Here is a 22,007-nt window from a genome sequence, read left to right as displayed (position 1 = left end):
GCGCGACTTTGCCCACTCGCTTACCCCACCTGTTACTCTCGCCTCCAGATGTGGTGCTAGACTAAAGGTCTGGAATCTGGAAACGAGCGAAACAGGGTTTTGAAGCACACTCAACCATCCCAAATTCCAAATCTTGTTTGACCTCAATACGGTCTCGTCCTGCGATTGATATGCTGCATTTGGTCCGATAATCACCCTACACAAACTAATAGCTGCGTGTTACCGGTACGACGGATCAAGGTAGCGTTCAAGATGCTTGGATTGGTCAGCAAGGAATGGAGTCAAATGCTTGCTTGATAGGTACGGTGTGATCTTACATTAGCTTTCCAAAAATTGCGCAATAGGACCCATCCTATGGATTTGTAAGAGTCTTTTCGGCAGGCTATGAGAAACCGCAAATATCAGTAGGTCGACTAGTCTACCCTCAACCTGTCGTTTCCTTGTAGCTGCACCGGGCTCTTCAACTTCCAAGTAAAGTACGCAGTGGTACTCACTGACTTACCCACAAACGACAAACACTGGGGCCGAACATCAGCCGGCGGGGTTTGAGTAGCAAGAAACAGCTAAACAATAACCTACGGGTTGACCGGATTGGACGAACCCATCCGAAAGCCGAAACCAACAAAAAGAAAACAAGAGAAAGAGCTTTTCAAATAAATAATCAATAACATTATCGATCATCGCACCAACACCAGGACCTCCCCTCCGGCAATGGCCACATCCACAAAAAGAAAGGCCGCTGGCGTCCCTGCCTTGACCGAGTCTGAGACGGCCAGGCTGGTAGACATAATAAAGGACTGGACCATCGCCCGGGGTCTCTCCGTCCGGCCCCCGCCTTCCGTGGTCGCCGCAAATGCCGATCCGTCCGGGATCCTTGCCACCAGCGTGCCCGTCACCTTATTCCCCAGTCCGTTCCCTGCCAACTGTTTTGAGCAGGCCCATGAAGCTCAAAAGCCTTACAATGAGCTATACGCCAAAATCAGCCAAGATGAGGACTTTATTCGCCAGATGGTAGAGGAGTGAGTAGTGAGTCTGAGACTTTGAAACGTCGATTTTTTTTCCCCCCGGTTCAACAAGAACAAGATATGAATGAGAAAATAATCAAGCATAACCGTCACTTATTAACCTTGTTGGGTCCGATTAGAGTCGCTGGAGGTGACGATTTCATCGCCAAGTTGTGGGAGACTCACTGCAAAGTCAAGGAGGAGGGCTATAGCCAAGTAAGCCAACCTGGCTGCATAGTGTGTTCGCATCAGAAATCTTCTAACCCCTGGTTTGGTTTACACAGCAACTTTCCCTAGGTCTCTTCAGGTCCGATTATATGGTTCACCAGGACCTCACAGACCCCGATGCTGTGCCGCAGGTCAGGCAGGTTGAGTTCAACACCATCGCATCCTCGTTTGGTGGGCTGTCTGCACAGACGTCCTTGCTGCATCAGTAAGTCCGGCATTGTTCCAAGAGGCACTCGTTTTCCTCGTTGTAGGTGACGTTCAACTTATTATGCCCTTCAGACACCTAGCCCTCACTGAGTACCCGCTACTCCAAGACTCCCGGGCAGCCGGAAGCCTCAATCTGCCCGATAACCGCAGCACTCGCGGGCTTGCTGCCGGCATCCGAGCCGCCTTTACTGCCTATGGCGATTCGGAATTGGGCCATGATCGATGCGTCATCTTCCTCGTTCAGGATGACGAGCGCAACGTCTTTGACCAGCGACACCTCGAGTATGAGGTCCAGCAGGGTGGCGGCGGCGGCGCCGCCGCCGTCATCCCCGTGTTCCGACTGCCCTTCTCGCAGATCCTGAAGCACACCTCGATCGCAGACGACCCCAAACGCCAGCTGTTGTATCGACTACCGAGCAACCCCGCCAGGGTGTTCGAGGTTGCCGTCGTGTACATGCGCTCCGGGTATGGGCCCGGCGACTACCCGAACGACGAGGCCTGGCAGGGGCGGCTCCAGCTTGAGCGCTCCAACGCCATCAAGTGCCCCACGGTCCTGACGCAGCTGGCCGGCATGAAGAAGGTGCAGCAGGTCCTCGCCACGCCGCCGTCGTCGCCATCGCCCTTCAAGCTGGGCCGCTTCGTTCCCGAGAAGACGCCGGCCTGGGAGAGCCTGTGGGGCAGCTTTGCCAACATCTACCCGATGGACGAGTCCGAGGCCGGGCTCGAGGGCCGCCGTCTCGCCCTCGACCCGGAGCTGTGCTTCAAGCACGTCCTCAAGCCGCAGCGGGAGGGCGGCGGCAACAATCACTACAAGGCCGCCATACCGGCGTTCCTGGCCTCCCTTCCCGACAAGTCGCACTGGAACTCTTACATCCTGATGGAGCTCATCACTCCTCCGCCCGTCGGCAACGTGATCCTGCGAAACGGCAAGATAGAGCAGGGCGGTGTGATTTGCGAGCTGGGCGTCTTTGGGACCTGCCTGTGGAACAATGCCACGGGCGAGATGCTTCGCAACGAGCAGGAGGGATATCTCCTTCGAACCAAGGGGGACCAGAGCGAAGAAGGCGGCGTGGCTGCAGGGTTCGGCTGCATGGACTCAGTCGCCCTGGTCTGAGATGCCTTGCCAAATATGAACATATTTGTAGAGGGAAAAAAATAAAGTGGTGGGGTATAAACATGGCATCTGGTACAAAAAGCTTGCCGAGCCTCCCCTTGTACAAAAGTCCACAGCAGTAAATGTTATCATACATCAAAGTCCGCCCTGCTTCTGTAAAACATACGGTGTGCTCCGAGACAAATGAAACGCTCTCATCTAGAGTGGCGACTAATACTGGTTACAGTTGTATCTCATGGCTGGGATTCCTAGTCCCTCTCGTCGATGTTTACGACGAAGGCTCAGTGGGGCGCCTGATGACCTCGAGATGGCCTATTAGGACAACCAGTTAGTAAGGACATCAGTGTGTATAGTCGTCAGCAGACCATGGGTGTGGATATGTGGTCCGTCGGCGCATGACGTACGCTGAACAATGTTGATTGACTTCCTTTGTTTGCCTTCGGCGTCGTTGTACGTGCTCATGGATACATCGCCCTCAACGTAGACGGTAGTGCTATAATGACACGCGCAGACTTCTTGTTAATCCTGAGTCAAAGATGTAAAACACGACATACACAAGGAGCAAATAAAGAAATAAAACAAAATAAGCTCACCCCTTGGGTAGGCTCTGCATATAGTCGCGAGAGGCGCCCTCGGTCTTGAAGCTGGTGACGTTGAACCAGCTGGTGGTGCGGTTGTCCTTGGGTCCGGAGTTGCTGGCGACGGAGTATTTGACAATCTCGCGGCCGGTGCTGGTGGCGTGCACCTCGGGCGTGTCGGCCAGGTTGCCGAGGATGGTGATCTTGGCCAAGGGACGGGCGGTCGTCGAGCTGAAGGCTCGTGCCCCGAGGGCGGCGGAGACGGTGCGGCGGGCGAGGAATGCAGACATTGTGTTTTGTCTTCTGATTTTATTTTGATGCTGTTCTTTGTCTGACTATAATCAATTATCTTTGCATCGGAAAGGGGTGTCTCGGTGAATGGTGTGGTGGGGAGGGAGGAGCTATGATGGGTCGCGTTGGTTGAGGTCTAGTCGCGTAAAGGAGTGTTCAGGTAGTGTGCATTTGCAAATCGTGCACGGACCTCTGAGCAGCTCAATGTATCCAGACCTCAGCTTAAGGGTTTCAATGGATGGATGTCACCAGCAACTGCCCAGGCTCTTGTCTGGTCTAGTTTTTTTTTTCACTAACTACCCAAACTCTCTAGAATATACGTTATGCCTCAGCTCAATTTTAGCGCATCCGAGTTATGTTCAAGATTTCAATCATGGCATCATCTCCATCGCTTCATTTGTCACGTGAGCTTTCGTCAATAGAGACAAAAGAACTGTTCTTATTCACAGAGTCTCTTCCCTTTTTCGGTCACTCACAGCCCCCAATTCAAAAGTGAATAAGCTTCCTGCGATTGCTCATTCATGTGCTGATGAATACAATCAAAACTTACATGGAGATTTCCCTCGTCGTGGCTGTGGGAAGCAAGGGACGACCAGCCGCTGACACTCCCGGAAGCGTCTACCAAAAAGAGCTTCACCAAGTCCTTAACGTCTTCTTCAGATTTTGATTGGAGTTGACCGGAGCTACATCCGAAGACACGCAAGTCTGGCGTTGTTTAATGACTTTTTTTTTTGCGATCAGTCAAGATCGTAACACGATCCTGCAGTCATGATCTCCGCGGGCAATTTTAAAAAAAGAAAAAAAAAGCAAGCTATTCCGGACGGCAGTCGGAAACATGTGGGGAGATGTGTTTTACTACCGGGAGCATGAATTCCCTATTCAGGTCTGAATAGAGCCCCTGAATAGACTCGAATTGCGCCCAATCTGGCCAAGCCCGCACACCATCACTTATCTTTTGTACCCCGGCCAAATGCAACTGACTATATCTCTTTCCAGCCATGGAGTCTAGTCTTTCATCTATTTCTGCCCCCATCGGTCTGATTATTGTGCTTTTCTCAATTGTGACGTTCTGAATAAACTGTCTCAGCCAGATATTCTATTCAGAATATGGCCACAATGGGCAACTGGTTTCGTCCTCCTCCTAGGACGCTGGGCTATAGTCCCGTTACGTCTCCGTATACTTGAGGCTTGGGCTGCTCCTCAAGATCGAGATAAAATCCCTTTTTTTGTTGTCGTTATCATTGTCGACATCGCCCAAGTCTGAGCATCTCTGCCCTCCCAGGCAGTCGTCTTGGTTGCTATCTACGTCGACGTTGACCATCCTCCTTCTACTCTCTTTCTTCTCGCCCGCTCTTCGATCTGACCGGGACCTACCTTGTGCTCCAACTTCGGGTTGTCTTTCTGGGAGATATAACTCCCAATACAATTCTCGGACCTGAGACCACATAATGTCTACCGATCCTGACATTCAGTATGGCCTCTTGGCAGCGGATCTCGCCAGCCCTGGCCTACTTATCGACCTGGTCATGCGAGTGTCACTAGCCACTGTAGCTATAATCGCTATCTGGGTGCCTTTTCGCCTGCTGTGGAGGAGCGGCGAGTTTGCCGCGGCTCTTCTCGCCGCCAATATCATCATCACGAATCTCATCACCATCATACAAGCCCTCATCTGGCGCGACGATGCAGCACTGGACGGTTACAGAGGCCAAGGATGGTGTGATATGCAGGCCTACATCAATATACCACTCAGCACCATGTATGCCACCTGCATCTTTGCTGTGATCCAGCATGTCTCGGCTCAGGTCAGCCTCAGACGGGCTACGGGCCTGTCCCGCGCCGAGAAGAGGCGGAGGAACATGATGCAGGCGCTCATCATTTTCCCGGTGCCCATCATTCAGATTGCCCTTAGTTACCCTGTCCACGCATATCGCTACAGCATAACACCACTGCAGGGGTGCGAGGGTGGCTTTGGGGGAAATCTACTCACCTTCTTCTTTTTCCTTCTACCAATCCCAGTCTATGTTATTGGGGCTAGCATATATGCCAGTAGGTAGTTTTTGGGAGCCTTCTTGCTTGGCTTTGTTCCCTTCTCGTTTTCCCTCGACCACTGCTGACAGTTTCTTTATTCATCTCTTGTGTCACAGTAATCACCCATTTCCAGTTCCGCAAATTGTCAACAGGAAGCTCGGTCATACAACAAAACAACAGTGGTGCAGCGGCCAGGAGCAACAGGGCCAAGCGTAAGCTCTACCTCATGACCGTCTCCATAGTGGCACCGTACCTCCCAATCCAGATTGCCTTTCTTGTCATCAACCTCAAGAACACCGAGGGTTGGTCTCAGCTTTATAGCTGGCAAGATTTCCGGAACCAGCCTACTTTGAACGGCATCATGCGCATCCCAAGCTGGCAGGCCAACTGGATATCCATGCGGGTCTGCTATGTCGCCATCCTGTCGGCCATCCCCATCTTCATCTTTTTCGGCACGACAAAGGATGCGGTAAACACCTGGCGAGGATACTGCCTAGCCGTGGGCCTGGGCAAGATCTTCGCAAAGCTCAAGGAGGAGTACGACCCAGACCGTCCACGCGGCACGCAAAACATCAACACGCTACAGTCCTGGGGGACTGGTTCTATCGTGTCATCAACGGACCGGAAGGCATCCGTAGCAAAGTAAGTCGCTTCACTCGCGGTCAATGATGACATTTGGCCACCAAAACACACGCAAGCGTAGTGCATACAGGCTGACCTCGTTATCCATTCAGGGATGGATCACAATCGCCTTCCGGCTCAGACCACTTTGAGGATATCCTACTTCCCAACATTGACACCGTCGCGATTACCCACGTGCAGCCCGCCCAACTTCAGGCTTACGATGGTGGCAGTGGCAACAGCATCAGCGACGAAGAAAGCCGCCAGGCACGTAGGGTGTTTTCGCTCAAGAAGATGCCGATCCCAATCCCCCGCATCGGCCACTGGTCCAGCCGGTCCAGGCAGCGAGCTTTGGATGACGACACGGCACCACTGGACGGCTCTGCCACCAGTCGCATATCACCGTCTCCGAACAGGTCGCGGGAGACGGACTGTGACCGCCCAGAAGCCGCGGGGCGGTGGGAACCTAGCCCTTCCGGCTCGCTTGTCGAGACTAGAGTGTGGTCAGATGACCTGGGGAGTGGGAAGGATGTCAGCAGAGGACGCGGGAGAAGAGAGCCGTCACCGCATGAGGTCTTGGTCAAGACACATATAGCTACATGCTCTACGTCACAAACTCCCGCGTCGTGAGCGATAGAGCTTGGTCTCTTCTTTTTCTTTTTTTTCTTCTGTTCAGTTGGGAGATCTGGAGTTTTTTTTTCTATTTTTTTGTTAATAGGTCAGGGGCGTTTAGAATATTGCAGATATTCTCGTGAGGGTTACAAGCCCCTGGTTATCTCCAATGGGTTACAGTCTAGTTTCTTGAAAGTAAATTTGATACTGAAGTTCGAGATACACAGCAGTTCTCATGCATATACCCTGGCAACGTCGATAGTCCGCGAAAATTATCATAGAAGCCTTGGGCTGAAGTTCCTACGTCCACGTCTTGCCACCATAACATTATATTGACCGAAAACTATCACAAGGCACATGTCATTCTCGACTCATCATTGCTGCATGCTGCTCAGCAGATACTCAACCTACCCACGGACCAGGTGCCTGAATCGTATATACAGGCAGTTGCCCGAGTGTTGTGCTGCCATCTGCAGAATACAACGCCACCCCGTGTAGCACTCGACCTGGACACCTAGTCCAGAAGATATCTGGATTCCTGAAAACAAATACCGATGTCTGAGATTCCTATGCTGATTAACACGTTCTAATATTGATCTACTTCCTACAAGTAATTGTGAGTGGCAGGTTCATCAAAATAGTCCAGGGGACATCCTCGGAGGGTAAAATCCGGAGACGGCAGTTGGATGGGAGGAGCCCCGAGTTGGAACTCTGCCTCCGCACCCGCAATCTCTAAACACCATCGGAGACACTTGGTGGTAGTCCTGGTTCGCGCATCTTTCACACGCCATGATGGTCAAACTACCCTCGCTTCCCAAATCTAGATATCTCCATTCTTTCGGCATATTCCCTGCCGTTCTCATCAAACGTCATTCAATCTACCTGCAGTGTAAAGAGCGTCAAGACAGATCGGACGAAAGTCCACTTGGGGATCCCTTGTGACCAACGATCTCCGCAATATAGCAAAGAGGTTATAATCGGCATAACAACCATCGGGTATCATTTCATGCAAAAAAAAAAAAAAAAAAGAGTAAGTCAAAAATACAACCAACCATCTCTCTCTCTCTCTCTCTCTCTCTCTCTCTCTCTCTCTCTCTCTCTCTCTCCCCCTGTCTCTCTACCCTCTCCCAGGCTGTTGTTGTTGCCCATGACAAAATAATATCCGCGTTATAGGGTTCGATACGGAAGGTTTTTCGCTTGCATAAACCTGAAACTCCAACATCGACATCATCTGCCACGTTTGCTTCGGGACAAAGGTACCGCAACCAACCCCCCCTGAAATACCTGTCAGAGTAGCATGATTACTGGGGGGCCATCCCGGGACGAAGAGAATATGACCAACCGTACTTGTAGATCCGATTTGCCGTCGGATATGGGCTGAGAGCGCCGGGCGTATATCCCCGCACGCGTCACTCTTACCACTACCAGGTAAAACGAGGTTGGATTTGCGTACATGTACAGTAAATCGTAAACCCAGGATACCATACCCAACCAAGGTTTTTTTTTCTTTTTTTTTTTTCCTTCTTTTTCGTCAGGAGCACTATCCGAGGTGTCAAAACATGATTTACTCCGCCGCAAAGGTACATTGAGATCGATTCAAGCTTGACCAATGTCAGCTGGGATGTTTGGTCTACCTTGACCCCATTCGACTCCTCATTTTTCATTTTGACGGTATTTTTTTTTCTTCCTCCCCAAGCTCCTGCTCTGTACAGAAAACTAGGCAATCAAGTTTTTATTCGTTGATATGAAAATGGGGCCGGGCCGAGACTTGCCACTTTGCGCCGAAATTAGTTACAGACAAGGTGCTCCTATGTGGGAATTGTGCGAACGAAAAGCAAGGCAGATAGATATTATGGATTCGCACAAAGTTGGTCAATACCAACTTTACGCACCAACTTTGCGCTTGCTGCAGAGTTGCAGAGAACAAGAGAGAAGAAGAATAAAGTAACCCAAAAAAACCCGAAAAATGAAAATAGAAAGATTTGAATTTTTCTGAGTCCTCTCCATTTTTGAGGGTCTGGGCTTTCAATGCATTGATAGAGCCTGCGGGGTAAAAACAACGTGTTTGACGGGGCCGGCCCCCTGGCCTTTTTGGGAAGGAAGACAGAAAGAAGAAAAAGGGTAAAATTATTCGACCAAGCAAGAGACAGTTGCTAATACATCTACCCGGTGCAGAGGTTGCATCTCCCAATCAGATCAAGCAAGTCCTGTTGTAAGTTTAGAGGGCGTCTTGGTGGGTTGATAATGATGACTGTAGATTACCTAGAATACAATGTTGTATACTAGGCAAGGGAGGTAGCATCTGTCATTGGCAACTCAATCGGACACGGAACATTCTTTTGGATTGCCTTCCCCCATCGAAAGAGTTTTCCCTTCCTGGCAATTCCTTACTAGGAAGAAGAAGAAGAAGAAGAAGAAGAAGAGGAAAAAAAGCCCGAGCGCATGTTTTGTTTATTTACTTCTTCCAATCTTTATTGCCTATATCTCCCGGCACTTGGGGCAGCTTTTTTGTTTTTGTTCAGCCCGTCCAGCCTCAACCGTCCGTGGGTTTTGTTATTGTTTACTAGACTGGAACTAACCGGTGGGGCGAAGATAAAAATCGGTATCGAACCAGTGTTGTTCTCACGGCAGTCCCCGTTTTCACGACTTCCCTTCCGTCCCCCCCTTGTTGTCGGCATGTGGCAGCTGAATATGCTTTTGCTGCCGCTGCACCGCTAGTGTCCAAGCGGGCAAGGGGGAGCAGTTCTCTCAGGACAGGAAGTTAGCTCGTACCAGAACCGGAAGGCGCTGAATTGCCTTTGTTGTGTTGCTGAACCGCCATTCCAATTGTTCGTCTTGGTATTGATCATCATTCTCTGGTCCCCTTTCTTCTTTCTTTCTCGTAACCGATTATAATCTGCAACTCTCGGCATTGTGATTTCTCACTCTATGTCGGGCGTCTTCAGATAGTGGATGTTTGTTCAGCCAGGCATGCCTTGAACTACGGGACCAGTAAAACTCGAGCCCCATTGTCGTATTGCTTGCGTAGGTTGGGAGACCAGATGCCGTCAGCTCTATATGTCACCCTTGATTTGTTGTCGTGATTTTTGCGGAGCAAGCCAGGTCGTGGGTCTTTTTTTTTTTTTTTTCCTCCTTTGGGGAACCACAGAGTCACCAATGTTGGTTCGCAACACGGACTCCTCAATGCGAATGCGGAAACCGCAAAAAAACCCAGACTCCATCTGCACGAGGGTAACCCATGTGATTATTTTTTCTATTTGGTTTTTACTGACTTGGACATTACAAGTAATACCGACTACGATATACCTGCCGTGTGTGTATAAATTACTACATGTCAGCTATAGGCGCCCAGCACAACGTCGATGAGCGAGCCGAGGCAACATCGCTGTATCTTGGCTTAGGTTCTGATCTGCTCGGTTTACGTCCGTTGTGGTTGCAATGGAAACGTTTGCAATGTGATCACTGATCAGCAGCGTGGGATTAGGCGATCATCACGATCCAAGGAAAGGACAAGGACTGTAGATCATTGCACCCTACTGTATACTGTAGAGTTTCGGGGTGTTTTTTTTCTTCTTCCGACATTTCCCAAAGCGGTATGTTTTCAAGAGGCGCCTTTTGCTCGCGACAATGCGGGTGGATAAAACGTTGCAAAAGCAAAAAAAAGTTCTAGACTGCATACAAAAAGTAAGTTCAAACCGTCTGTACCGGTAGGGAGGCTGAATAGACATCCGGTCCGCCGCGCCCCTGGTCTAGTCCAGTTCAAGTTTTTTTTTGTCTCAAGAGATTAATCCTAGCATATTAGGTTTGTGGTTGCATGTGTGATTGAAGAATGCCGGACCTCGTCGTCGTTCACACCGCAAGTTGCGGTACTGCGTAATAACCTCCCTGAAGAAAACGAAAACTCCACCACGGAAGCGCAGCCGTCAACGCAAAATGGTTCCTGGATGATGCATTAAGTGTGGGCTTGGCCCAGAGAGGCGGGACTGAAACCAAACTGTATCGGACTGCAGGAGAGAAAAAAAGTAAAAAGAAAAGCAAAAGGAAAAAGAAAACAAAAGTCAAAACCTAAAGAAAGAAAGAAGAAAAGTCAAAACGACTCAAATCCATGACTCAAATGGGCCCTACGGGGTTGAAGACATTGTATATTATTCGCGGTCTACTTTTTTTTTTTTTTTTTTTTTTTTTTTTTTTTTTTTTTTTTTTTCTTCCTCTCGCGCATGTTTCCCAAGAGTCTAATTTGTTTCGCCAACCAGTTCGCGTCTTCGCGCGAAACGCTCGCTTGCAGTCTCATACAAAGGCGACGGGGCTGGGCAAGCTTGAGGGAACAATGAATGCAGCGGAAATAGGCCAACTGGGCATACGAAAGTTTCCTTTCCTGGAAAACTGTAGCACTGCATTATCGCGTTGCAAACTTAGTATTGGAATGTTGGGACAAAAAACACGATCGACTCCTGTTGACAGGGATTGTTTCTCCTCATGTTCTTCCCTTGAGATGCAGAAAAGCCGTAAAACGTGAATGGTCATACATAGCTAGGTATCCATAATACCGGCAATTATACAAGTACTCGTCTCGAGTGGCCTGATCCGAGACCGCAAGGATGGTATCATCGCCGATGGCGATTGACAAACCGCTCAGGTAACCGCCTGGTGGGAATGCCATTGGCGAATGAGGTCGCCGGAGGAGCGGCGGTATTGAAGAGTCTGGACTCGTCTTTTGGTCGCTCTCGTCCGTCCGCCCTCCTCCGCCCGCGTGCGTTGAGTGTGACGGGGACGGCTCGGTGCAGCGCGGCCATTTCTCAAGTTGTGACGACATACCCTCTGCCGGTCGAGTCCTCCAAGTACAGCTGAACACGGCATCATTGTACGGGATATTTGGGTAACCCAATAGGCTCCCTCCTTTGGAGTAGACTTGCGGGGCAAACACATCGTCTTTGGATAACGATGCATCCACCTTGCCATCCAATGTTAGTTTGGTAGGTACCAAAGGCCGCTGCATACGAATTTCATCCCGTAGAGCCCCAGAAGCGTGGTAGCCATGGTTTGGATGCTGCATGTTACCCAAGAGGACGGGATAGAGCTGAGTTCGGACGGCGAGTTAAAACGGGCACTCTCTAGTAGACAGCTGTCATCTGTCATGTAAGTAAAGCACCGCATTGGGAACATAAAGCTCCCCGGTCCTTGTTGTACAGTGTTCGGGACTTTTTGACAGGTGGACAGCATACGGCGCACATTCGTAGCCTTCCAACCTTCGGTCCATGGTTGTGCATCCATCACATTGTGCTGTGCATGCATATACGCCTGCTTTGGTGCAACACAGCTGGAAATTGAACGCTGTTTATGAAAAAAAAAAAAAAAAAAAAAAGCCGCGTATGCATTGTCAGCATGCACAATCATACTGCACATTTTTAACATAATATACTCAGGGAAACACGCCCCCCACTAACCGAAGGAAAAGCGCGGGAAAAAGACTCATACATAACAACAATAATAATAATAATAATAATGCTAGAAGAAATTCTACCGCACTGTGTCTTGCAGAATTTTTTCGGGCTCAGGTCCGGTGAGAAAGAGAGGAGCCAGGGCGAACCTCTCGGAAGGCTTGTAGTGTAGCCCGGCGCCCCTCCAGTGGGTGCTTCCCACAGCGGGGGCCACAGCTGGTTGGTACGGGCCCCAAAATGAATGAATGGCCGGCCGGGGCGCCTTTCATGTGACAAGGTACCTAGGTACTCACTACCCGTACTGCATGGTACGTATTAGCAAAGGTACCCTGTCAGGTGTGGGCGAGACGAGATGAGGTGAGATGAGAAGAGGAGAGAGGAGGGCATGACTGAACTTCTGGGCAAAAGCCGTGTTCTAGGCCATCCAACTGATTTCCCGGGGAGCAGATTAATCAGGCCAAATCTCCCAAAGTGACAATTTGCAATGACGATCGCTCTGGGGACCGTTTCGAATCAGCCGATGGGTACATAGATTTTCCAACACTGCCTTATGGTTGTATTTACACCAGTTATTTTGGGGCGTGGGCGGAGCTAGTATGCAGGAACAGGAGAGTCGCAGAGGAAGAAGATTCCTTCGAATTTCCGCCTTCGTATCAACCTTTTCCGAGTCCCTCTTATTTTACTCCCACTTGAGTGACTCCATGCACGAAGGTATCCGTAGTATCTGCAGGCAGGCTGCAGGATTGCAAGCCGCCGCCAGGCACACGACGCAGGGAAGGGTAGGCCCCAGTGGGGGATCCGCTTTACTGTACAGTACTGCACCGGTAGAGACATCCAGACGGAAGAGGATGTGTTTTGGTTGCCAGGATGTTGGTGCATGGGGAATTTCGGATTTGGGCATCAAATCAACCCAGATCGACTCCCGCCCATGTCCCTGTCTCTGTCTTGCCCACAAAACGGCCCGCCAACTGGCAGTTGTCTGCCACTGGCGAAGCCCTGTATGGGCTATTATGTCAAGAAGGTTTCGGCAGACCTAGGTGGAGGAAAAGAAAACTCAAATCAATCCCAACCAGCGGACACGGCTGATTCACGCCCACCAATGACAATGACGAGATCCTTGATGGTAAATATCACGAATCCGTTTCTGGGCTTCGAGCCTCTGCGACTTTGTCACTTGCGAAGTGATTATCAAATCGAGACAGCGCTGCAAATGAGCGTGACACAGGGGCGGGAACTGCTTGCTGACCACCATCGGGTGTAGGCCTGCATGTCAGTACGCAACTATCGGTCTGCACATTGTTGAGATTATCAACTTGGTACTGTAAGTAAATTGGGCTGAACCACCACGCCCAACTTGATGGTACGTAATTGGCCCAGATAGCGTGTACGAACAGTAGTGAATCATGGGTTTGTAACAATAAGAGAATCCATTTTGGGTGTCGCTTTTCCTTGCCTGGAAGGTGAATAATAAATAGTGCCTGCTATAGGTTATCAATTATACTTTTTTTTTTTCTTCCTTCCAGAACCACACAAGTAGCGCGTCTTGGTTACGTAGTAAAAGAGTAAGCATGTTCCTTGAGGTGTGGGGGGTGTGTTCTTGTTTGTTTACCTCCCTCGATGTAACCTCGTCGTGATTGAGGGATAAAAACGACATCTGGGGAAAAAGGCTCATCTCAATTCTGGCCAAAGCTGACAGGCACGCGATGTCGTCAACCGCGTGCTTGGATGAGGCTTGAACTCTCATTTCGCCTAGAAAATGATTGAGAGGGTGCGAAGATTAGACGCTTGTTATCCAGAATTGGAAGGATGCCTGCCCGCGTAACTCATATTATTAGATTTCTTCATTGGTCTCATAACACATAGAAATTACCGATAGAGAAAAAACCAAGATGGATCAACTTCATTGAGCAGTCAAGCAAAAGGAAAAAAAAAGGGTCCATCTCATCATGATCCCAGTTTTTTCTTTTCCCAGATTCCTTGTCATCATTGTCCGTGCGGGGGTTTCCCCTGCATGATGGGTGTGGGGCTCTGCAGCAATGACCAAAAATCTCCACTGGCGGGATGGTAGGAAGGCTAGCCAAGTACAGTTGAGGTAGCTGTCACTCCAGAGCTTTGCAGTCACTGCGACATTGGATACCGACCCGACAGGCCAGCAACTGACGCTGGCGCGTCGCTGAAAATGGGAGGTTCTCCAGATCCATATTGTTCAGTAAGAGGCACGTGCAGATTATGGGTTTGTCTGTAGTAAATCCGTAGGGAGATAATCAGGTAGTAAATGTGGACGGTAAGCTGATCATCGGCGTGTCGAATAAATAAAGTCCATGCTAGGGATGGACATTGCGTGTTAGCTTGCTTACTCTCAGCCGCGGGACGGGACGCGGAGGTTAGTTGCTGTGGCTGGCTGGCTAAAACAGCTGAGGATACACACGCCGTTGACGCACAGGATCAGAGAAGCAATCAATTGAATCAATCCTTCCCATTCATCCACCATTAGGCGAGAGGGTATGACAAAGAAAAGGATGATCAATTTGATACGCAGTTTATCGTGATTGGGCAAAAGGCAGCAGGAACAGCTATTCTGCACACATCCGTACATGTACCGTATCATAGTACTGGGCATTTTTCCTTTCATGGTTGCCTGTTTTTATCAAGGGACGCATCAAAAATACATTACAGCCTATGCGCGCGGGGAATTAGCTTCCGACCTGGCGATCGCGAAACTGAAGTGTAAATTAAGCAATCAAGAAAGGGCTGAGAATATCGAACTCGAGTGGCTAATTTTACAAAGTACGGTGAAGTTGACTTTGGTTGCAACGCAAAATTAATCATCAGGGATGGATACTTTGCTTTTTCCTGTCTGCAGTAATTCTACTTATAGTATTGCAGCCTAGCCAAAGGTCTGGAAACGTCTCGCTAGCCAGGCAAAAGTCAAAAGCAACAAGACAAAACAGCCTTATCAGACATGAAAACATCGGTAGATCAGATGAAAGAAAAAAAATATGGAGGCAAGGGGTGGAAAGGATGATATCCAAAACGTGTCCTACTATGGTAGACCAGACTGTAGCCCAACCAGGATCTCAACGCGTCATCATCCGAACGGATGGTGGTTGTTCGCATTGCGAGTCGAGATAGTTCAGACAGTTCAAGCGGTGAGCCAGCTGCTGCCAGTTTGTTGTTGTTTTGTATGCGTTACCAAATTGGGACCAAATTGGTTATACTGTGGAGGCAAATCCAGAAAAAAGCAATGGCGTGTGCTCGGACTCGAAAGCGATATGTCTCTTTTCGGTTGAGGAAACCAAAGTGGGAACTGCGTGCAACAGTCCGGACGATGAACCAAGATCTAGCGTAGTTAGCATTAGGAAGCGAATTTTGGAGTGTCACCTCGCTGAGAAAATGGAATACTTGGAGAAACCATCCGCCTTCTTACGGATGCAACAAGCAAAAATTTAGACCCGCGTTAGAAAATCGAGGGAGGGTATTCACTTTCGCTACCAGTAGTAGAACCATTGCACTACCCACTCATGACTGTTTAGCTCGATCGGCATGTAAAATTTTATCATTTGAAACTTGAAACTCTTTCTTAGTTTGTTTTTACCTACTGGCCCCAGGTAGTTTGTGCGTCAAAAAAAAAAAAAAAAAAAAAAGTAACGAAAGAACCCTTATTTTCGCAAACGACCTAGACGAGTGGATAGGCGGGGAATCAATCTGAGCACGATTGAGGCGGAATCCCGGGTTGTCTTTGCTTGTTTTGGCAAAAGGAGCGCACTTCTATCTTTACACTTTGGATTCGCCAACATTGTCTAGTGGCCAGCTCAACGCGTCACCTTAGGTACTTACCTAGATGGGCAGGTATCAGCAAATAAATATTCACTATTAGGCCAAAATATCCACCCTGAATTCATGCCAGTATACGCATTCCAGAGTGTGGGTTCTACTCTTGAACAAATGTCGACCTTTCGAATTGTGGCAGAAATCTTTCAGGGTTGGAACGGTCTTCACAACATACCAACCTCTCAAACACAAGGCTGGATTCTGCTTGCAAGACCGGTTGGTGCCCTGTGCTGTTTTGGACCGCTGGGGCTTTGACAAATACCGTACCGGAAATCAGAACCGAGACCCAGAGGTGGGCAGACAAGTCGGTCTGGGAAGTCAAAAGTGCTATACTGTCTGTGCTTTAAGGGTATAATGCTTGTCGACCAGAACGCCTTGACCGTTGACAAGCGATACGTGCAGCGCCGAAAAAAAAAACAACCGCGTTGCGACGCGCCTGCCAGGGCATAAAAGATGACTTATCCTAGTACACAGGGGGCTTACCGCTATCTCTGGACTGGGCTAGACTGAGTATAGAGGTGATCATTTTCCGAATGAAAGCAAGCGCCGTACAGGTGTAGGAAATTATATCTGATCATGTCCACAACCGTATGCGCCGGAATAACAGACAGGTCCCCTGTGGCAGTTGAGTCAAGACCGCTCTGTCAATTTACCGTGTATTTTCCGTTGAAATTAAGAACGGGAAGGTTTCACGGGAAAACTAACGGAGTGAGATGCCGACTAAGTGAAGGATGAACAAAGAGGCAGTGTTCAAGCCACATCAGGGGAACCCACGCGACTCAGGCAGAGGTTACACCGGATAACAAGCCCAGTAGAGAGATAACTTTGACTTCGTACTGCCGGACGCAGGGCCTGCCCTGCTAACTGATCAGCGACTCAGATTGACATTTGACGTGCCCTTTGTCAGTCTTGGGAAAACTTTGAGCACCTACCTTAACTTACCTTACTTCCATAGCCAAGGAGCTCCCACTGGGGCTGGGTCCCCCGCCTCGCTTAGGCTCATGCAGGTGCAGGTGCAGCACGCTGGCAATGCTTTCGGTTCCGGAAGGGATTTAACACCGACTGCATGTGTAGTGTACAGTACAATACAGTACAGTACAGTGGCACTCATGCCTTTTCTAGCTGCCTGTTGTGACGCGGCAAATACGGGTAACCGCCTGTTAGGACACACAGGCGCGTGCCCACACACAGAGAGAGAGAGAGAGAGAGAGAGAGAGAGAGAGAGAGAGAGAGAGAGAGAGAGAGAGAGAGAGAGAGAGAGAGAGACACACACACACACACACACACACATCACGCAACGCACCCTTCCTCTACAAGCAAAGATCGTTGATTCACCCTCCGCATTCAGCTAGAGCCCTACCCGCCCAAGACCCGATTGAGATAATTGTTGCGGACATCCCCCCCCACTCTGGTGTGCCAGACCCCTTAGCTTCGCAATCTTTCCTCATGGAGGAAACTGGCAGGTGGCATGGGCTGACGGGTGGAATTCACGAGATTGGCATGCCGCAAGGTGTTGTTGGTCTTGTTAGAGAAGTCAAAAATGCCTTACATGACAGACAGAACTTGGTCTTGCTATTATGAATCTCTCCCTAGTACTGTGCACAACATGCTGCATCTACGCAGTTAAGTGATGATTCTTTACAAAACTACTGCACCCACCCTTTCCCATCCATGATGTCGGCTGAGCAGGCCGCGATTCCAGAGCTTTGAATTCACCCGGCTCCAATGGCTGAATACCTAGGTCGAGACCAGATCACCGATTGACTAGTGACTACCAAGAAATGCCAGGAAATCCTTCATCTACTCCACAAAATTAATATATTCTCACCGGCGCTTCGCTTACAGCTCGGGTCCGGATCTCTGGGAATCTTTTCATTGCCAACAGCAGTAAATGACCTCTAACTGTTTCGCATCACATGAGAACACACAATTACCCAAAGCGCTCGCTCACCAACCACAGCCTCCATATTGATTCGAGACTAGTCGAGGTGTTTTATCTGCTTCATTGGTGGGTAAAGAGGCTGGCAGTCAAAACACGCACCAAGACGGGTGTAGAGCTTCCTTTTGGCGAACATGGATGATAAATTTCTGCCCTGCCTCGCAAAAATACCCAAAACGATCCATCCATAACTCGCTTGCTTTGTGCTACAATGGGTACCTACTGTATGGTACCTACAGGCTACATACATTACAGTACTTTGCCTGTCAGGACTGGGGTCGCTCAGAACTTGTGCCCACGATCCGAAGGGGAAAAAAAAAAAAAAAACAGAATAAAGAATCCCATCACCAAGCAAGGCAGCAAAAAACACGCCCACCCCACCCCCTGGTCTTTCAACTCCACCTAATGGCACCCTTGCCGTGATCCCCGACCCATGTCTCCTTCCCAACTTTGTCTTCTCCATACCCTGTCCATACCCATGCTCATACCCATGTTCACTGCCAACAGGAGCGACCATCCGCGCCGCTGTACCACCAGCAGCTGGCCAGCGGTTGATACTTTGCTGTGTTTGTGTGTGTGTCTGCCTCTCTCTTTTTGGTCCGCCTCGCTCTTGTTATGTGGTGTGTGTGTGTGTGTGTGTGTGGATAATACAGTACATATCAAGTGTACACTACCTTCTGCCAACCTACCTCCCTTGCCCTCTATTAATAAGTCCACATCCTCCCACACGAGATTGCTTCCACTCCGTTTGCTCTTATATCTGTTGAGAACTACACACGAACACTCAACGACTCAACCTCCACCACATCCCGGAACATTCGCTTGGGTCGGGAAGAAGAACTCAAGCCAACAGGAGGACAAACGAAATTCCCAACGGCGCAGATCTTGCTGTTTAATTTTCTCTCTCATTCGACTAAAGGCTTTCGCAAGCGTTGCTCCGACAAAAAAGAAAACAGCAACACAGCAGCTATCAAGGGTTGGTGACACAGGGCATATAAAAAAACACGACTCGGGTGGCCGCACAATTTAAGGGTAGCGAGAAGCTATTCCTCCAAACCGCGTTTCGAAAGATTGGGGTTACACTTTTTGGGGGGACAGGCCAAGAGGACGGTCCACTTAGACACCGGCCTGGGTTCCTGGGATAATTACAGTACTGTCCTGAGCACAAGGAGGAAGGTCCCTGTCCAGCATTCCCGGTTGGGCTGGGAATATCCGTCAAGGAACCGACATCATCACCAGCACAGATGCACTAAACCCACGCCCGGACCCGAACGTTTAAAATGCCGCCCACAATGTGGACCGGCCCTCCTTCTCTTCCAGTTTTCTCGGTGGATAGGCTGGCCCGGCGCAACAACAAAAGCAGCGCCACGTCCGCTCCAACGTCACCTCCACTGCCCTCCCCTCGTCCCCCTCCATCAAGTTCAGTCTCGGGCCAATATCACAGCCAGAACCTGGCCGACCTCCTCGAACCTGCCATTGATGGCCCTCCTTCGCCAGAGAGCATAAGGGCACTGAGTCAACAAGTGAGGCAGACCTTTACCTCATCACCGGTGCAGGCGACGCTCCGGAACCAGCAGACCTCCCCTGGCTCGACGTCTTCACTGCAGTCCCTCAACTACTCGGATTGCCCTCCATGGGAACATTCCTTCGATGCTCCTTACTCTGCACCACCACAATTGTCGCGTAAATCTTCTGGCCGCTCAGAATCAGGCAAGATGCAACATCCAGCACGTGAGCGGACCGACAGCGTCCAAATCTTCGGCAAGGCCTTGTTCAACCGCAAGCCCAAGTCCAACAAGAGAGATAGCAGCACCTACAGCAGCTCTGGATCGAGCTCCATTTACTCACAGGATATTCCCCTCGACACAGCCAACCCTCCGCTGCCAGTTGCCATCATGAATTTGCCCACTGCCAACCACAGCATCCCATCACTGTTCACCAGGAGAAAGAACGCAAGGGACTCTCTCATTTGTGACTCGGATGTGAAGAGGAAGTACACAATCTCGGCACCTTACAACTTTCAGCACTTGGCGCACAGCGAGAGGGATGGCCAGTCTGGCATGGAGACGGCCAACAGGCTAACCATGCAGACCGATGACTCTCTTACACGCGCCTCGCGAGTACCTTCTGGCGGCTCTCTTGTTGGCATTAACGCCGGGCCGGACAGCCCAGTAAACTCGTCAGATGAGCATCTCGGGAGCCTTGATGAACACACCGAAGTGGGTGTAAAACCAACTCCTGTGTCTCCGATGTCTCCAGTGTTTCCAGTGTCCCCAGTCCGCAGGAGATATCCTCTGATCAAGGTGCGATCTCGAGAGCTCATGGAGCAGTCACCTCCCCGGCACGCTAAGCTAGACGAGACAACACCACCAGTCCCGCCTCCCCGAGTGTCCAGCCGAGTATCACTTCGGCACGCCGGATTGGAGTCCATCTGTGCCTCAGCCAACCATGACAGGCCGCAGACCAGTGGCGGCATATCGCAAACCTCGCAGCGGTCTACCTCGCCGGACCAAGAGGATGACTATCTGCACATGCGAAAGAACAGTCGCGAGAGCAACATCGTTCCGGCAGAGTTCAGATTCTCGCGCGTAATCCCGCCGGCGCCCAATACTAACAACTGGCCTCTGGCATGCCCGCCCGGTGCCGCCTCGCCCGATGCACTCCCCGATGTCCCCGAGGAGGAAGAACACGCTATCAAGGCCCGGTCACGAGCCAGCATCATTAGCAGGAGCTCATCATTGCGAGCCAGCAAATCGGCACCTATGCTGTGGCAGGTTGGAACTTCCAGCCAACGACCATCCAGCATTGCATCGGACACCCTTGGCCGCCTTGACATGTCAGACTTGGCGGTTCAATGCGTGCCAGGTGTGGACAGCATGGCTAACGAATCACTTGATCTTCTCCTCAGTGACAGCTGGGAGGACGACATCGACTACTGCTATGAGCACGAGGCAGAGGCCGATTGCAACTATGCATGGGACCGTCCATCGCTCGACATCTCTCGCGAAGACGACAACACAACACCCATCGAGTTTGACTACAACGATGAACATTTAGTGTTTGCGCAGGGATATCTGCGTCCTGTCCACTTCGATGTGCCAGCCCTGAGCCCTGTGAGCCAGGTGTCCAGAGACAGCACTATCCTCATGGAGGCAATCACTCCTGTGACACCTGCTGCTCCAATGACCTCGGCAAACTTTTCGCTGCCTAGGTCAGATATCCAAAAGCAAGCGTCACGCCGACAAGTACGGAAGCCGCCACAATCATCATCAAACTACAATGAATCGCAGGGCTTCGACCTGTCGCCAACCATGATCATCCCCAATGGGGAATTTCAACGCCAAGTTGTGGAGGAGCCCGAATGGTATCCTGGCCAAGATGATGTCCTGACGACGCGCTCTCCGTATAGTTATGAGGAGCCCACCCTCAACATGGACAAGTCGGCACTGTTCGTTCAGTCTCGCGTCAGCGCCTCCACCGTGAATAGCATGGGCTCAGATTTCACCAGCTCAGATCGTCACGCATCTACTTCGACTACATTTACCCGCCTGACAGCCAGCACCAGCTCCATCAATGTCCAAGGACTAGCGGACCAGTCGACCGACACTCTCAGCACTGTGTCGCCCGAAAATTCGAGCGATGACTCGATGAACAAACTCACAAAGCAGCGCAAAGAAGAGCAGGCTCCGACGCTGACACGCCAGCGGGCCAAGACCTTGAGCCATGCCCAGATGGCTTACTCTAAGCCGTCACTCCAACCCAACGTTCAGCATTATGCTGCCTACACCATGTCTGTGTCGCGAATTTGAGCACACTTGGCGAGGTCTAGCTGCGGCGCTGTCTATACTATATATACCACTTTCGACACATATAATGTCGTCTTTTATGTGTTACGACTTGTTTTTTTACTTTTGCCACAATACACCCCAGCGATCGATACCTTTCTTTGCTTGTCATATAACCCTCCGTTTGTCATACTACATGGCTTCACAATCACTAAAACTAAACCAATATCTGCCACATACTCGAGCAAGAATGGCCCGTGTTCACCCAACTATCGTTTCCTTGAGTACTAGAAGACAGGCAGGCCTGGTCTCCCAACAACGGGAAGAAGCC

The 22,007-nt window shown here is 50.2% G+C and overlaps 6 protein-coding genes across 6 annotated transcripts; 4 read left to right on the top strand and 2 right to left on the bottom strand.

Moving 5' to 3' along the window:
• Positions 1–711: 711 nt before the first annotated feature.
• Positions 712–2,553, top strand: PpBr36_06043 (uncharacterized protein; the record flags this gene model as incomplete). Its single annotated transcript, XM_029893190.1, has 4 exons — positions 712–1,019; positions 1,145–1,220; positions 1,289–1,437; positions 1,512–2,553. 4 exons carry the CDS (start codon positions 712–714, stop codon positions 2,551–2,553), a joined length of 1,575 nt encoding a protein of 524 aa, XP_029745453.1.
• Positions 2,554–2,821: 268 nt separating this feature from the next.
• PpBr36_06042 (uncharacterized protein) lies at positions 2,822–3,421 on the bottom strand (the record flags this gene model as incomplete). The annotated part of the gene is made up of 3 exons (XM_029893189.1): positions 2,822–2,865; positions 2,958–3,046; positions 3,147–3,421. 3 exons carry the CDS (start codon positions 3,419–3,421, stop codon positions 2,822–2,824), a joined length of 408 nt encoding a protein of 135 aa, XP_029745775.1.
• Positions 3,422–4,870: 1,449 nt separating this feature from the next.
• PpBr36_06041 (uncharacterized protein) lies at positions 4,871–6,701 on the top strand (the record flags this gene model as incomplete). The annotated part of the gene is made up of 3 exons (XM_029893188.1): positions 4,871–5,468; positions 5,567–6,092; positions 6,185–6,701. 3 exons carry the CDS (start codon positions 4,871–4,873, stop codon positions 6,699–6,701), a joined length of 1,641 nt encoding a protein of 546 aa, XP_029745771.1.
• A 4,456-nt stretch (positions 6,702–11,157) lies between these two features.
• PpBr36_06040 (uncharacterized protein) lies at positions 11,158–11,720 on the bottom strand (the record flags this gene model as incomplete). Its single annotated transcript, XM_029893187.1, has 2 exons — positions 11,158–11,634; positions 11,682–11,720. The coding sequence occupies 2 exons, from the start codon at positions 11,718–11,720 to the stop codon at positions 11,158–11,160; spliced, it is 516 nt and encodes a 171-aa protein (XP_029745452.1).
• A 1,102-nt stretch (positions 11,721–12,822) lies between these two features.
• On the top strand, positions 12,823–13,382 carry PpBr36_06039 (uncharacterized protein; the record flags this gene model as incomplete). The annotated part of the gene is made up of 2 exons (XM_029893186.1): positions 12,823–13,119; positions 13,347–13,382. 2 exons carry the CDS (start codon positions 12,823–12,825, stop codon positions 13,380–13,382), a joined length of 333 nt encoding a protein of 110 aa, XP_029746171.1.
• A 5,789-nt stretch (positions 13,383–19,171) lies between these two features.
• Positions 19,172–21,700, top strand: PpBr36_06038 (uncharacterized protein; the record flags this gene model as incomplete). Its single annotated transcript, XM_029893185.1, has 1 exon — positions 19,172–21,700. One exon carries the CDS (start codon positions 19,172–19,174, stop codon positions 21,698–21,700), a length of 2,529 nt encoding a protein of 842 aa, XP_029746596.1.
• Positions 21,701–22,007: the final 307 nt, after the last annotated feature.

Source organism: Pyricularia pennisetigena (genome assembly GCF_004337985.1).
Source record: "Pyricularia pennisetigena strain Br36 chromosome 4 map unlocalized Pyricularia_pennisetigena_Br36_Scf_6, whole genome shotgun sequence".
Classification (NCBI taxonomy): domain Eukaryota; kingdom Fungi; phylum Ascomycota; class Sordariomycetes; order Magnaporthales; family Pyriculariaceae; genus Pyricularia; species Pyricularia pennisetigena.
This window is presented reverse-complemented; position numbering and strand designations above follow the sequence as displayed.